This window comes from Nyctibius grandis, chromosome 4, assembly GCF_013368605.1.
Source record: "Nyctibius grandis isolate bNycGra1 chromosome 4, bNycGra1.pri, whole genome shotgun sequence".
Classification (NCBI taxonomy): Eukaryota; Metazoa; Chordata; class Aves; order Nyctibiiformes; family Nyctibiidae; genus Nyctibius; species Nyctibius grandis.
The window spans coordinates 102,506,554-102,521,296 of record NC_090661.1 but is presented as its reverse complement, the minus strand read 5'-3'; the positions used below and the strand labels follow the sequence as shown (position 1 = coordinate 102,521,296).

Below are 14,743 nucleotides of genomic sequence, written 5' to 3'. Positions count from 1 at the left end.
GAGCACCACTGCCCAGCAGTGACTGGGGGGACACCAGGGGACAGGGATGTCCTACAGGGCCAGCCCCACGGGGAAGCTGGGGAAATCAAGGTGTTCTCTCCAGCCAGCTGCAGGGCTCAGATTGGTTTAGTTAGGAAGAGAAACTGTATTTTTTTAGTCCACGCTGTGAAAATCTGATGGCGTATTTATTTCAGCGAGGAGTGCGAGATCACCCTTACCCACAGACTTATGTCATGATGAAACTCTGACGATAAGAGTGCTTTTCACTACCTTAATTTATACCACTTTGAGGAGGCGTAGTAGCTACGTTCACCACCAGCCTCCTTCTACCAACGTACACTGCATTTTAAGCTCTGCCCACACAGCCCCACCTCAGCCAACAGAGGTTATCGTAATGCCCCATTCCAAGCACCGAACAGACGTGCTCTTAGCTCTGCCACAGTCCCTTTCTCCTGAAATAACTGCTGCATGCACAGGGCAAGATAAACCTGGGCAGAGCAAGAGAAAAGCCTGCAGCAAGTAAGGGTGAGGAGAAGCATCCTGGCAACCTTCACAGCTGGAGGCACCTGCCTGTTCTCCTGGAAGGTCCTTTTCTGCTGCAGCCTACAGCAGTTGTGCACATACATACGCTGGCCAAGTTGAACCTGCGTGCGAAATGAGGCCGTGGACTGTACAGAAGTTCCTGCTTTGCTAAGAAAAATCCTTTTTAGGGAGAGATACACACTGGTATGAAGGGTTTGCTTGATAAATTGTGACAATACCAAAATACTCCTCTTCATTAGGAAATTTAATGAAATATAACAAGGTCAAGTGTAGAGTCCTGCATCTGGGCAAGAACAACCCCATGTACCAGTACAAGTTGGGGACAGACCTGTTGGAGAGCAGCATAGGGGAAAGGGACCTGGGGGTCCTAGTGGACAACAGGATGACCATGAGCCAGCAGTGTGCTCTTGTGGCCAAGAAGGCCAATGGCATCCTGGGGTGGATTAGAAGGGGTGTGGTCAGCAGGTCGAGAGAGGTTCTCCTCCCCCTCTACTCTGCCCTGGTGAGGCCGCATCTGGAATATTGTGTCCAGTTCTGGGCCCCTCAGTTCAAGAAGGACAGGGAACTGCTAGAGAGAGTCCAGCGCAGAGCCACAAAGATGATTAAGGGAGTGGAACATCTCCCTTATGAGGAGAGGCGGAGGGAGCTGGGTCTCTTTAGCTTGGAGAAGAGGAGACTGAGGGGTGACCTCATTAATGTTTATAAATATGTAAAGGGCAAGTGTCAAGAGGATGGAGCCAGGCTCTTCTCAGTGACATCCCTTGACAGGACAAGGGGCAATGGGTGCAAGCTGGAACACAGGAGGTTCCACTTAAATTTGAGGAAAAACTTCTTTACGGTGAGGGTGACTGAACACTGGAACAGGCTGCCCAGAGAGGTTGTGGAGTCTCCTTCTCTGGAGACATTCAAAACCCGCCTGGACGCGTTCCTGTGTGATACGGTCTAGGCAATCCTGCCCCGGCAGGGGGATTGGACTAGATGATCTTTCGAGGTCCCTTCCAATCCCTAACATTCTGTGATTCTGTGATTCTGTGAACTCAATCGCTGAGTATCTTAACAGGCTCAACAGCAGTAAAGTAAAAATGCAGAGTCAGAGCCAGGACACTGCTTTTGTCTCCCTTTCCAAGTCTCCACGTTCTCCTCAGCATTAACTGAAGCAATGCTCACATCATTTCCTACCTTCATATTCAACCCCAGACTTTTTGTCCTCTGCATTTGAGTTGGGAAATTGAGTTTTACACACTGTCTCGTAGCCCACCAGAGCTCTCTCACAAACAGAGAAAAGAAACCCCTGCTCTAAGCTCAGTGACTACAACCTATCATGACAAATAACAGCAGAAAAAGTCCTGCTCACCCACTGCTCAGAGCAAATTCAGGATACAGTCTAACCACACACAAACTCAATCGACCTGTGAGCTGTCAGGAAACCTGAACTACAGGCTGTATCACGCATAAAATCAACCAAGTACCCACACAACAGATATTCCATCTTAAAACAATCGTTATTATTATGGATCATTGTTTTAAAGACGAAACGCCCAAACCTTGGATTAAAACGTTTCAAAGGTGCTCTTCTGTACCCTAAACAATGTACAAAATCACAGAAACACCGTCTGGAAGAGACTTTGAAGGTCATTTCATCCAGCCTCCCAGGTGATACAGGATTGCTGCCAACACTAGATCAGGCCAACTGTGACTTGCTTAGCTAAGGACTGAACATCTCTCCATGGACGGATGATCACACAGCCTCTCTGCGTAACCTGTTCCACTCTCTCATTACTTTCCTTGTGAAGAAACGAATGCAAAGAGAAGTGAAATAAGGTTTTTAATACAATGAGCCCATTATTCAAAAAATGACAGGAAAATGAGAAAAGGAAGAATAATGCAATCCACCCCCTCTAAGAAGCGAACACAAGCTGAAACACGTTCCCATAGTACAAGGACGTGTCAAGTAAAACACTGAGACAAGCCAATGATGAAACAGAGAAGTCACAAAATCCATGTTCTCTAACGAGACCAGAAAGAAATTGACTTTCTATACCAATGTGAAAAATGACACTTGCTGCCAGCGTGAGCCCTTTAGGTGATGTATTTTTTAGCAAGAGATTACTCATACGAAGGAGAGCAATTACATTTGTCATACAGGATCTTGAGTATCTTCCTGATATTAATTTCACTTAAATTTCTGTAAAGCTAGGCTTTGTTGGGCCATCTCCCTAACGGCCCTCTTGGGTTGAACAGAGCTAGACTTGTGGCATTTCTGGGGTTTTAAGGACTATTAACAATATCTTTACTCTTCAGTCATTCTTGATACTTCTCAAGGAATCGATATGATGCAGATCATGCAAGCCAGATGACTAAACGTTATTTAACATAGTTAATGCTCCTCCTGTGGTCTTTCCACAGAAGAAGGTTTCATCAACACAAGCTGAGGTTTATAGAGCTATTGTATTCCATGATGGGAGTAAGAATGGCCCTGGAGTCGCACAAGCTAATGGCTCTGGGGCACTGCACCTGGCATCTGTTGATAGTCTCAGTTTTCCTTTTTTTTTTTTTTAAATGCATAAAATAGCACAAAGTAGGCCTGGAATTATTGTGATGGAATTTACTCTCAAGTGAAGAAGCGTCAAATTTTCAATGTTTACGTGACAGCCAGTAACACTGGCTGAGGCTCTGTCTGGAGGCTTAGAGGGGATAACTGGCACCATCTCTGGGTTGAGATTCAGATCTTTCTGTCGACAGTGAAAGCTTGAGGGGTGACCTTATGAAGATTATAAGAAATGATTATCAACTTTTCCTTGCAGTTGATCAGGATCTCAGCTTCTCTGTAGGATATGTGTTTGAACTTGAGCAAAGAGTACATCCACTACTTCATCTGTCACAATCTCTCACTGGAGAAAATAAATCAATGTAAGCTATCTAGCACCTTCAAGTGTCAGCTTAACTAATCGCTTTTGGTTTTAGGTTTACCTGAAGTGTGGTCAGGCTGTATTTGTAGCGCTGACTGACAATTTCATCTAGCTGTAGATGAGGAGGACTTTCAATCCCCCAAGCTGCTAAACATTTGTTTGGATATGGAATACAAACGAATTTGCCATATAAAATTCAAGTGACAGACAACACCACTAGAAATTAGTCCTAATGCAGAAATAGCACACAAGTTCTGTACAACTTTGTTCAAAGGCTGCTAGGGAAGTTGGTGGTAATTCCCAACAGTTTCATCTGCTCCCTTTCCTATGTTCCCACAGCATCCTGGTTGGCAAACAGATCCAGCAGACATTTAATAGTAGGTGATTCTGGAGGTCTCTGGACTTACTGCATTACCTTTCTCCCTTGCTCTTCTGGTGGGGTGAGGGAGGAATACTGATATTCTCCAAAAGGCCAGAAAACAACAAAAACTTACACATTTTCATTTCAACCATAGATAACTAAAAATGTTACTTATTGAAGTGAATGGGGGATGACTTATTTGAATCTGCACATTACAGAGGAGAATCTGCAGCATCACAGAAACTTGGACAAGTCATTACCTTGTGTTCTGTTTGCAAATCTATAGCACAGGGAAAGGGAGGTTAACACAGGGCTCAGAAGTGGCAAAAAGACTTAACAAGGAATTATAGGTTCTAAAAGTTGAGAGAAATTCAGATAAACTACATATTTCTTATTAAGGAGAACTATGTCAATTTGAAATTCATTGATAACCAACAGGAAATTATACTGCAAATAAAAATGCTAGTATGATCGTCTTGATGATATTGAGATTTATTGTCAAATGTTAACATGAATTAAAAGTTTCCTCTTTATCTCTTCTCGTCTTTACTCATTTAATTCTTCTCACAACAGAACACTAGGTAGAAGTACTTTAGCTACACCCATAGTTTTACTTCAGTAATCATATGCATTATGCATTCATTTATTATGCTTTTCTATATGATTCTGCATTATGCATTCATTGCTTATGCATTTCCAAATCATTTTTCTATCGTTTTGGCTATGGTTCCATTACGCTAAGTGTCATTCCCATTTGCAGAAAACAGGACAGATGTGTTGTTGCATTTTTGGGGCTCTTTCCTCAGATCATTACTTTGACACAACTCCTTACTCTAACAGGGTAAGAACCCATGCTGGAGCCTGTATGTTCACATCGCTGATGCTAACACCACCCGACACTGATGATTCTCCTTAGTAATGTCGTTCAGCCTGAAAACTAGACATATGGGACTTCTAATTTCTTCTTGCTCACTACTGCCGAGTGGGGGGATACACCTCTCAGATTTTACTTTGAAGGATAAGGGTCCTCCCTTCCTTTCTACTTGATGAGGAATGTAATTATGTTGGGGAAAGCTGGGGTAGTGCTTCTGATTCAACCCCTTACCTTATTAAAATAAGGTTTTTTTGTTTCTTAAAGAAGTAAGTTTACTTCTACTAATTAATTTGTACCAGATTAATTAAAAGAAATCATATTATGATGCAGTGCCATGAGACAGGGAGAACCTGCCCAACATCTCCCCCTGCCTCCTCCACGCTCTGTTCCGTACCAGTTCCTGCACTGGCACCTCTCTGTGAACGGGCTCAGCTCAGAACAAGCAGAACATCACATCAGCAATGACACAGGTCCAGAAGAGGTAAGTTAAGTTTTGGGTAGGCAAACAAACCGGAGTGCTCGTAGGAAACGGAGCCATAGTGGGAGACTGCTGGAAGGAACGGACAGCAAAATCAGGAAGTCGGGGCTTTTTATACTCCGAATTCCACATTTCAGCTGAATGATCGTTTCATGATGAACCTTCTCTCCTGCTGTCACCACAGGGTCCATCACACTCACCCGATCAGGCCTTGAACAATCAAATCAATTCTCCTTCATCGCTCCTATGGCTCTGACATATTCCCTTTGATCTGGAGGGTTCGCTAGTAAAACAGGCAACGGGAAAAAAGCAGAGCGGAGAAGGAGGCATTTGCTCCTACAGAGAAGCTTCAGTCCCACACTGACTTTAGTATCGGATTCATGCTTTGAGGTACAGGCTACTTTGAAGATTTATATAGGCTTCAAAGCACCTTAAGACAGAGAGGACAAAAAAAGGGCACCTCCAGCTTTTAATTCAGTTGGCCTCTAATTTAGTTCCGTAAAAACCAGAGGAATTTATCTTCTGTTTTTTTTTTCTCAGGGCTACATATACTGGAAGAACAAAAAACCCCCTTCTGTCTGCTACTGGTTTTATCAAGCAAACCAATTCATACTGAAATTAAAACCGCCATGGGGAAAGCTGTCTGTTTATAAACACAAGCCATCACAGCATAGAAGTTCCGCAAAAAATTTAAATTCCTCCCCCACAAATCATGAGGTTTATACATCTGCTGGAGAAATGGAGCCAATCCAAACCCCTGTTGGTGTGACTAATAAGGTTAGATAACTGGATTTCTGGCAGCTTAGTTTAACAGCAGCCAACCATTCAATTGGGAAGTTCTCATTGAAAGCAATGCTGGACAGCAATAATTGCTAGTTGCATATAGATGACATAACGCAGTACATTACACTGACACATGAAGTATGAAAGCTTGCCTAGGTGCTGGTAATACTTAAATTATTTTATATCTATTTCTATCACTTAAACATAAAAGAGACAAAAAAGATGAGCTGGGAAGCTACCAGTCAAGCAGGCCCATTTCAGTTCCTGAGGCAACCATGGAGCAAGCCCTCGTGAAAGCTATTTCCAGGTTCACAAAGGGCGAGAGGATGGCTGGGAAAAAAGCCAATAGGGATTTACCAGGAGTAAATCACATCTGACCAACCTGACTGCCTTCTGTGATGAAACTATCTGCTCAGTGGATGAAGAGCTGTGGTCGTGACGATCTTAGCAATATGTTTGATACAGTCTCTCCAAACATACTCATTGACAAGATGGCAAGATACGGACTGGACCCACTACAAGGTGGGTGGGAAAAGTGGCTAAATTACTGATCTGAAAGGGTGGTGGTTTAATGACTTTGTCAGTCTGAAAGACAGCCAACAAGAAATCGCGTAATATTTAAGGAAGAGAAACTTAAAAGTCCTGAATCTGGGATGGCATAGTTACAAGCAGCAGTACAAGATGCTCTGCTGGAAAGGACCTGGTGGGCAGCCAGCTGAACATGAAGAAGCAGTGTGCCCCTTCAATGGAGGCAAAATGTGTCCTTGATTGCACTAGCAAGAGTAGAGCTAGAGGATCAACAGGATTATTCCATTCGTTGGACCATGGCTGGAATATAGAGTTCAGCTTTGGTTCCTCCAGCTCGAGAGAGACATTGACAAATTGAAGACCGTCTAATGGAGGGCCACCTAGACAAGCAGAGTGTTGGAGAACCTGGCTCGAAGAATGCTTGAAGGAACTGGGTTTGTTTAGCCTAGAGAAAAGCAGCCTCAAGCCTTCCAACACCTAAAAGGCGGTTATAGAGGAGATGGAGTTACTCTGTTTACAAGCGTGCACAGTGACAACACAAGCAGCAACAGGCACGAGTTGATTCAGGGAAATTCCATCTGCATATAAGAAGAGAAGTCTTAAACATTGGAACAGGTCACCCAGAAAAGCAGTGAAACCTCCCTCACTGGAAACATTCAATACGGAGCTTCAGATGGCCCTGGATAACACAATCTAAGGCCCAGTTTGAACCAGATTACTTCCAGAGGTCTCATCCAACCTACACTTTTCTATAATTCTCTGCTTTTCACAAGCTGTGATCTTCATTCCCCAAAGACCAATCTGAGATACTCAGCAAACTATATAACTACATTATCTGTAAACCCGTAGATGGACAGATTGATTATTCCCTGTTAGACATCACTGTTCACTCCAAACGCACTGAAAAAAGGTTTAGTACCTCTGCACCTGTCACATCAATGCTATGTCCATAAAGCAAGCAGCTATACTGACATAAGAAATATATGTTGAGTACCTACAATCCAAGACATCTCTGACTTAAGCACGAGGCATTCTTCTTCTCAAAAGGCAAAAAGAATTTGTGTGAAATATTTAAGACGCTCATTTATTAAAATCACCCAACTATTCCACACAAAGCTGGTTTCCTTCTGTCAAGAAAATATAGGGCCATAAATTTAGCTATAAAGTTACCCTCGGATTTTTCATGATCCATATAATTGTACAAATAAAAAATGACAAGCAACAAAGGAGAGCATCTGACGGGAAACTGTTTAAATGGCATCCCAGCGAGCGTTTCAATCTTTACAGCATCATCGGAGTCAAATATAAGAATGATTATGCAGTAATTGGATGGATCCAAAACACAGTTCACAACCTTTCCACACACCATGTAGCACAAAACAAATCAAAGTAATAAAGCTGGTGCCATTTGCCTTGCTTAAGTCTCTCCACACGATACTCATTTACTCTGGCTACAGAATTTATTAAGAGCTGGTTATGAACGATAGTTCACGAAAAAGTATGAAAAAGGATAAGATTTTCATCCAAGAAAGAAAACTGCCAATATAAAGGGAAAAAAGTAAACAACACACATCAAACTTTACTGCAAAATTCACAAGGTCATATCCTGAACTGACAGAAATTTCACAGTATAAAGGAGCTACATTGGCTTATACCATAACACTACCTGGCCTAACTAGTCTTATACTCAATCTGTAAGGCAAAGTTTCAAGGGAAAGAAGGTCAAATAAATGATGTCAGGAAACTTTCTTTCACTCCACTTGCCTCTCAAAAGTTGATGCTATCAGGATAAGATTGTGTATGCTTATTCAATGACTTCCCTCAGCACGTTAAAATAAAATAAAATAAAAATGCTACATTAGTATTTCAGATTTTACTGACACTGACTGGATAGCTTTTTTCCCCTCTTCAAAATCCATAAAATGGTAAAGAGTATCAAAATTACAAGATACTAGACATGACAAATTCTTACAGGTTATAGTTTCTTTTGCCACATTATCAGGCTTCCTTTATGTCCTATTTAACTCAGAAGCAGACTCCTTTTCTGAGTCACAATGAAAATTTAAGACATCTGTCTTTGCTCTCCTTTTGTATCATAAAGGCAGGTTTCATTTACTTCATGCAAATTTTTCCCTCAATAGGCATTTAAAACCAACAGATGAAAACTCTATAGCCACTCAAGAGTCATAGAAAATAAGCAAATCCAGAAGTATATTATTCTTTAGAAAAATAAGAAATAACAAAAATTCTTACGTTCTGTCAAAGAACAGTTAAATCTTTCTTACAAGCTTTAAGTATCTGTAGCTTGTTGCTTACCATCTGGAAGCTTCTAGTAGAATGAAATTCACACTGCATCATATCAAAGAAGATGGGGATTGTAGCTTTCCGAAGTTCGGTTTCAGGGATAAGCGTCATTTCTAAGATAGGTCCCACCATTTCTGGGATAAACTTGATTTTATGCTGACCTTTAAGAGAAAAGACGCATCTCAGAGTTAACAAACAGCCACTGACTTTGGTAGAAGGTAATTGTTATAAAAGCCATATCAATAAATTCTCATATAGCATAAGGAAGTACTTTTCAAGATCTGACTCTACTGAAACACGTATTATTATTTATGCCACAAGAGTACGTGGTACGTACAAACCCAAATTAACAGGAGCTGTTGATCCAGTAGTCAAACTGCAACTTGCCACGTTTTCCATGAAGCATCCATGTTTACACGCTCATATTAAGTTTCAAGGGTTTATTTTTAAATACAAGTTATGGCTGGGAGAGAAGGAGGCGAAAAGACACATCGCCTGTATTAACTTATTTAGACTTCTGTATCTTCCGCAGTGTACAAAATGTTCTCCGTGTCAGTCTATCAAAGTGTCACCACGAGCGCATCCTTACACAGCCTCGAGCCATGACACTACATCTTACCAAGCCGACAATCTGTCTTCTTTCTTCGAGAGCGGATCTGACTGGAAAACTTTATTTCACATTTATCTTCCCAAGAGAAAACTGCACCTCCCCCAGTCCTCCCTGCTATGCTCTCTGCACATGGAAATTAAACCTTAACAGGAGCATGGCGCCTAATAAATATTGGACTAGTCAAAAACATCTAGTCACTGTTCATAATATTAGCTGAAGCGCAGAGAATACAGATTACATGTTCTGCAAATCATCTATGCAGCAACTCCACGGCAAGATGCTGGCACAGAGCAGTGTAGCAGAGCACTGGAGAGCTCCAGGCAGAGGACTTGATGGTAGAAGTTTAGAAAGTGCAAATATATTCCCCTCTCCGGAACAGGCTGGGGTTCACTCGAACCTCACGACACAGCTGGTGACGTTTCTCACAAACGCAACATTAATGGATGGATACAATCAGGCTCATCCACTGCTGCAGTTCAGACCAAATCTTAGAGCTGAGCTAATTCAAGGAGCCCTCAGCTCCCTCCATTTTACCAGTGGTATATGACAGAAAGAGATTTTAATTCATTTATATTCCACTGTGCTACCCCAGCACAGCAGTAATCATGAAAGTCTTTAATTAGCAGTTTTACTTTTGACGAGAACTAACATAAATCTCAACAAACGTAACTAAGAAATAATCCTTTACTAACAAAACGTGCTACTTTTTTTTAGCAGATACAACTTAAGTTACTTAATTTGGCAAACTTCAGAATCCTACAATGTCAGCAATCCTATTAGGGCAAATTAATACTCAACTAAAGTTGTTACTTTGTGTGATGCTGCAATGCTGGTTGTTGGTGAGGAATATCAAGTGAGAGGCGTAAAGCTTTCCTCTGTCTCTCTTACAAGTATTATTGCATTCGGCCTCTCAGGTGACAGCTTTCTTGTGTTATGCTTGAAAAGTGTCAGAGTCAATATTTCAGAAAACAAACGACAGTGACAAAAGTTATTTGTCAGGCACAAATTCAGTGTCATGAAGCTCTCCGTGTGCCGCAGTGGGTTTTTCCATTGCTTCAGGCATGGGGATTCCCTCAGAAAAGTAACTAACATCTTCTGAACTTTCAGATGTGAAAAATGGCCAATTCACAAAAGAAGTTGTGGGGTTTTTTTTTTTTCCAAATCTTTGATCCTCTTTCCTCTTCTCTGGGGGCATATAAACTTCTTGCTCAGAAAGGGAGTCACTGAAGAGCCAGCCCCAGCACCCATCGCGCTGCACCGCACGCACGCAGCCTTCTCGCCGTTCACTGCCTGTATTTACCAGCGGCGCTGCCTCGCAGGTGATCACCAACAGAGTTTTTAAATCAAAGAGGACAAAGAGCTTTCCTGAATACAAAATTCAGGAGGACTTGGGGTTCAGCACAGCTGCCCGGAGCCCGTCCTGCTGTGGGCAGCTGTGCCGGGGCCAGGCAGGCAGAAGCAGGGGCCGGCAGCGATCACGGGAAGGCAGGGCAGCACAAATTAAAACGTTATGCTATCTTGATTGGTTTTCTTCGTCAAGCCTCTGTGAGGAGTAACATGGAGAAGGGTTTGTCCACCAACTGGGCGACACGGGAGAGGGCTGAGCGCCCTGCGCAGCATCCTTCCGACGCCACAACACACACCGGTGATGTGACGATGCCCAGGCACGTGTTTGCTACAGCGATGTGATAGAGTGCGATGTTGTGCCACAAAAGAAAGCATGAGAGCAAAACACAAAAGGAACCGATCTTCTTCTGGCACTCCAGAGCATCCATCCCAGCTGCTGTCGCAGGCAGCACTTTCTCATAAACAACCCAACAATGAATTGGCTTTTTTTTCCCCCGGGAGTGTGGGAACTCCCACGCATAGACTCAAAAGGTGACAAGTCTGGAAGAAAATTGAGGATTCTCTTCTGAAAACCAAATTGTGCAGGTGCTTTAAGAACCACATGCAAAAAAAGTATTCTTTTGGACCTGTAAAACCTTCCCCTTGCAGTGGCTTCTGCCTTGCCCTGAGACAGGCTCCTTCAGACTGCTCACCCAGCAGTAACAGACCCCATTACGCGAATCAAACCCAAGGTGCTTTCTTTATTGGATAACGTGTGATTTTCATTTCCCAGGTTCTTCTAATCTAAATTTGGGCCACAAAAAACACTGAATAATTTGCCAGCCACCTCACCTCTCACTTGGGTCAGCTCTGAACATGCATGACTAATTCAGAGTGTGTTATCTGTAACGACTTCTATTTATATAATGCTCAGAGTTCAGCTCTGTTTTTAACCCTGGCTTCCCCTCCAACAACATTAACCTCTCTGTCAAGACACCTTTTCTGACATCAAGCACTTGGAGGGCCGGGCCCGTGGGCAGCTTGCCGGAGGACAGCAGCAGCAACCATTCCACCTCATCTGCAGGAGTTTTACTTTTCCATCTCCCTCTCGCTGGTTCAGATGTCAACAATAAAAGGAACATTTTCTGCGCTGGCTTTCCTTGACCAACTTTACCACAAGGATATTATTTTAAATGTCATTACAATTTCTTTAACATATAACTGTTGAAATCACCAACCATTGAAAACCCGTACACACGACCTAGTGTCAAACTGTTTTTGTATAAGCTAAATTGCATCACATAACGCTTTTAAGCACATGTTTGCGTTCCTACATTTTCAAGACAGAGGCCACGGCTTGCTTTGTGCTTCTCTGATACTTGCTGTCTCACCAGGGTCTAAGGAGCCCCAGTTCCAATGAAACAGTGACTCACAATAATACATTATTTTAAAGTTCAGGTTGTGATATGGAAGGAAAGAAGCCTATAAAGACTAATACACACTGGTTTTGGTGCCTGCAAGCCTTCCAGTGCCTTCAGAAGGGCAAAGCAGCGGGGGCTCTGCACACTGGGACTGCGCTCCCTAAGGCTGCCCTGAGCACTCAAGTCTGAAGCCTTCGTGATCAAATCTAGCAGGGTATCAAACACGACAGCTACGACTAGGATTTCAATACAAAATCTGTCAGGCTGGATCTTTCATACATGGTTCCCTGTTTAAAACAAAAATCTTATTCCTAAATTACAGGTATTTAAAGCGTGTGCACACAGTTAGTGAGTGTTGCTCTCCACTGTATATGCTCTTTTTTTTTTCTGCTTATAAAGGCAGGAAGGTATGACCATTGCAGCCACCACTGCATCAGAAACGCACAGAAAAAAACTTTTAGAATTTGTATTTTAGTATTTAATTTCAGAAAATAAATTATACTCTTAAACGTGCGTTACAGCTAGAGGACTGTCTTGTTCCTTACTGGGGAGTTGTAACTCAGCAGGCATTATATGTTAATCATCGTTTTTATGAGCAAAAATTGATGAGACAAATTATTAATTTTTGAGGCTTATCCATACCCTTTAATACATAAATCAAAAGTCAGGGCTGTTTGGCTTCATCATATCTTATGCACACTGGCACAGTCATAAAAATTATATGCTCAAGCATATTCAAGAACTATAGCCTTTCACTTCTCATTTTGTTTCTGAACATATACATTAATAATTTGACTGATGTAGTGCAACATCTAAGATAAAAGCATCAAGTGCCCCCCAATCAATTCCCCTGCAGTGGTAAGTCAGAATTCTTGCTTAATTGATGCTGCGACATCCATGAGATTGGTGAAGAGCCAGAAGTTAAACATGACCAGCATGGAGTATCTGTGTCACAAGGAAGATGAGAAGCAAGCTGCTCGTTACAGAAGCACAAAGGCTGCCTCAGATTGGGGTCCTGCCTCCCGTTTACCTTTCTCTTGCAGCTTTTGTTGGGACGAGCAGCAATTTACTGACTCCCTCAACATGTGCCATTTTCGCATTAATGATCCCAGCCACTTACAGAATGACAGACATTAGAGCCAGAGTAGGTCACGGAGTCATCTACCTGGATAATCTCGGTTTATAAAAACTCTATTAAAAATAAAAGGCTTCCATGACAGCACAGAAAGAAATATTGAAGAAAACACCCCCCCTCATGCCCATCGATTCACAAAACTCCAGGGGGAAATTATTATCATTTCCCTGTTAATGATGAAAAACTGAACCCTAGAGCAACTACATAACCTGCCTAAGAGCAGCCAGTGTCAGAGCAGTAGTAAAAAGCACAATGCACTCCACAGTCCCCAAACTGAATAAAACAACCTCATGCAAGAACGGCCAGATGTACATCTACGTATGCAAACTCTTCTAGTATCAGCCCAGTGAATTCCAGGTAAAGCAGAAAAGGTTTAAGAATCCAAAGATGCTAGAGGAATTAGTAAAGATAACAGATGAATACGAGACTGTAAGCCTGGACCAGGGAAGGATTTGGCTAATTACTGACACAGGCTGTCAGCGTCCTGAGCTGGATGACCCAGCATCAGGCAAAACACTGACTTCATTAGCTGTCTGTCAAGCCACATATCAGGTGCGTATTACACTTTAATCTGTTCTCCACACAGTTAATTCATGAAAGGTGCTTCTAATAAAAAGTGAACTTAGCTGCTCTCAGAAGCCTTTTCTCATCATTCCAGCAGAGCAGATGCAAACCCTGTGATATCAAATACTTATGAACCCCTGCATTCCCTTCTCTTACATATGCTGATTTTTTTTCAAGTTTCAGCAACAACAGTTCAGCTAGAGATACAGAGTGAAGTGGCAAATTCATTTATTTCTGATAATTTAGGGAACTTCGGATAAAACTCGGAAGAGCTCAAGTGTCTCTGCTGTTAAGCTCAGGAAAATGAAATCTGGCAGATGAGTACGCTCAGGTCACAGTAAATACTCAATTTCTCATGAAATTCAATCCCCATATAGCTAAATTACACCCACAGAACAGCACAGACTTGAGATAGTCAGATATGCCTAATTTACCTACAACTCCAGGGATGTCCAGGTTCCTATTCTTTGCTGATTTTCCTGAGTCACTCTGATACAGCCAAACAAGACTGAAAATCAGACTTCGAGCAGAATTTCCAGGACAAGTCACTGATATCATTCAGACGCATTCATTTTGCTACAGTCCCAGTTACTACATCCACACATCTATGAGTGTATATACATGTGCAGACGTGTATGTGTGTGTGCACATATATATACATTTAAGGAGAAAAAATATTCAACAGGTAACACCATAACAGTTTCTTTTTCTTGAGTATGATGTTGAATACCATGAAAAAAACAGAAGATACGTAAACATTGACTCCAGTTATGTATCTCCCCAGACAGTGAAATAAGTGTGCAGAGGCAGCTTTATTTCTTAAATCAAGAAATTTGATTTTTAAATGCCTTTTTAAATGCCTTCTGGAAGCCTACCATTATGTCAAGAGAAAGGAAGTTTGTTTCAT

The 14,743-nt window shown here is 42.1% G+C and overlaps 1 protein-coding gene across 2 annotated transcripts in view; it reads right to left on the bottom strand.

Annotated features, from left to right (window-relative positions):
• The window catches only part of DOCK1 (dedicator of cytokinesis 1), a 313,699-nt gene that overhangs the window by 64,528 nt on the left and 234,428 nt on the right, over positions 1-14,743 (bottom strand). For both annotated transcript variants that reach the window (XM_068400212.1, XM_068400213.1), the window contains exon 33: positions 8,793-8,941. In XM_068400212.1, the coding sequence (XP_068256313.1) occupies positions 8,793-8,941 (149 nt within the window). The remainder of the gene's footprint in view (positions 1-8,792; positions 8,942-14,743) is intronic.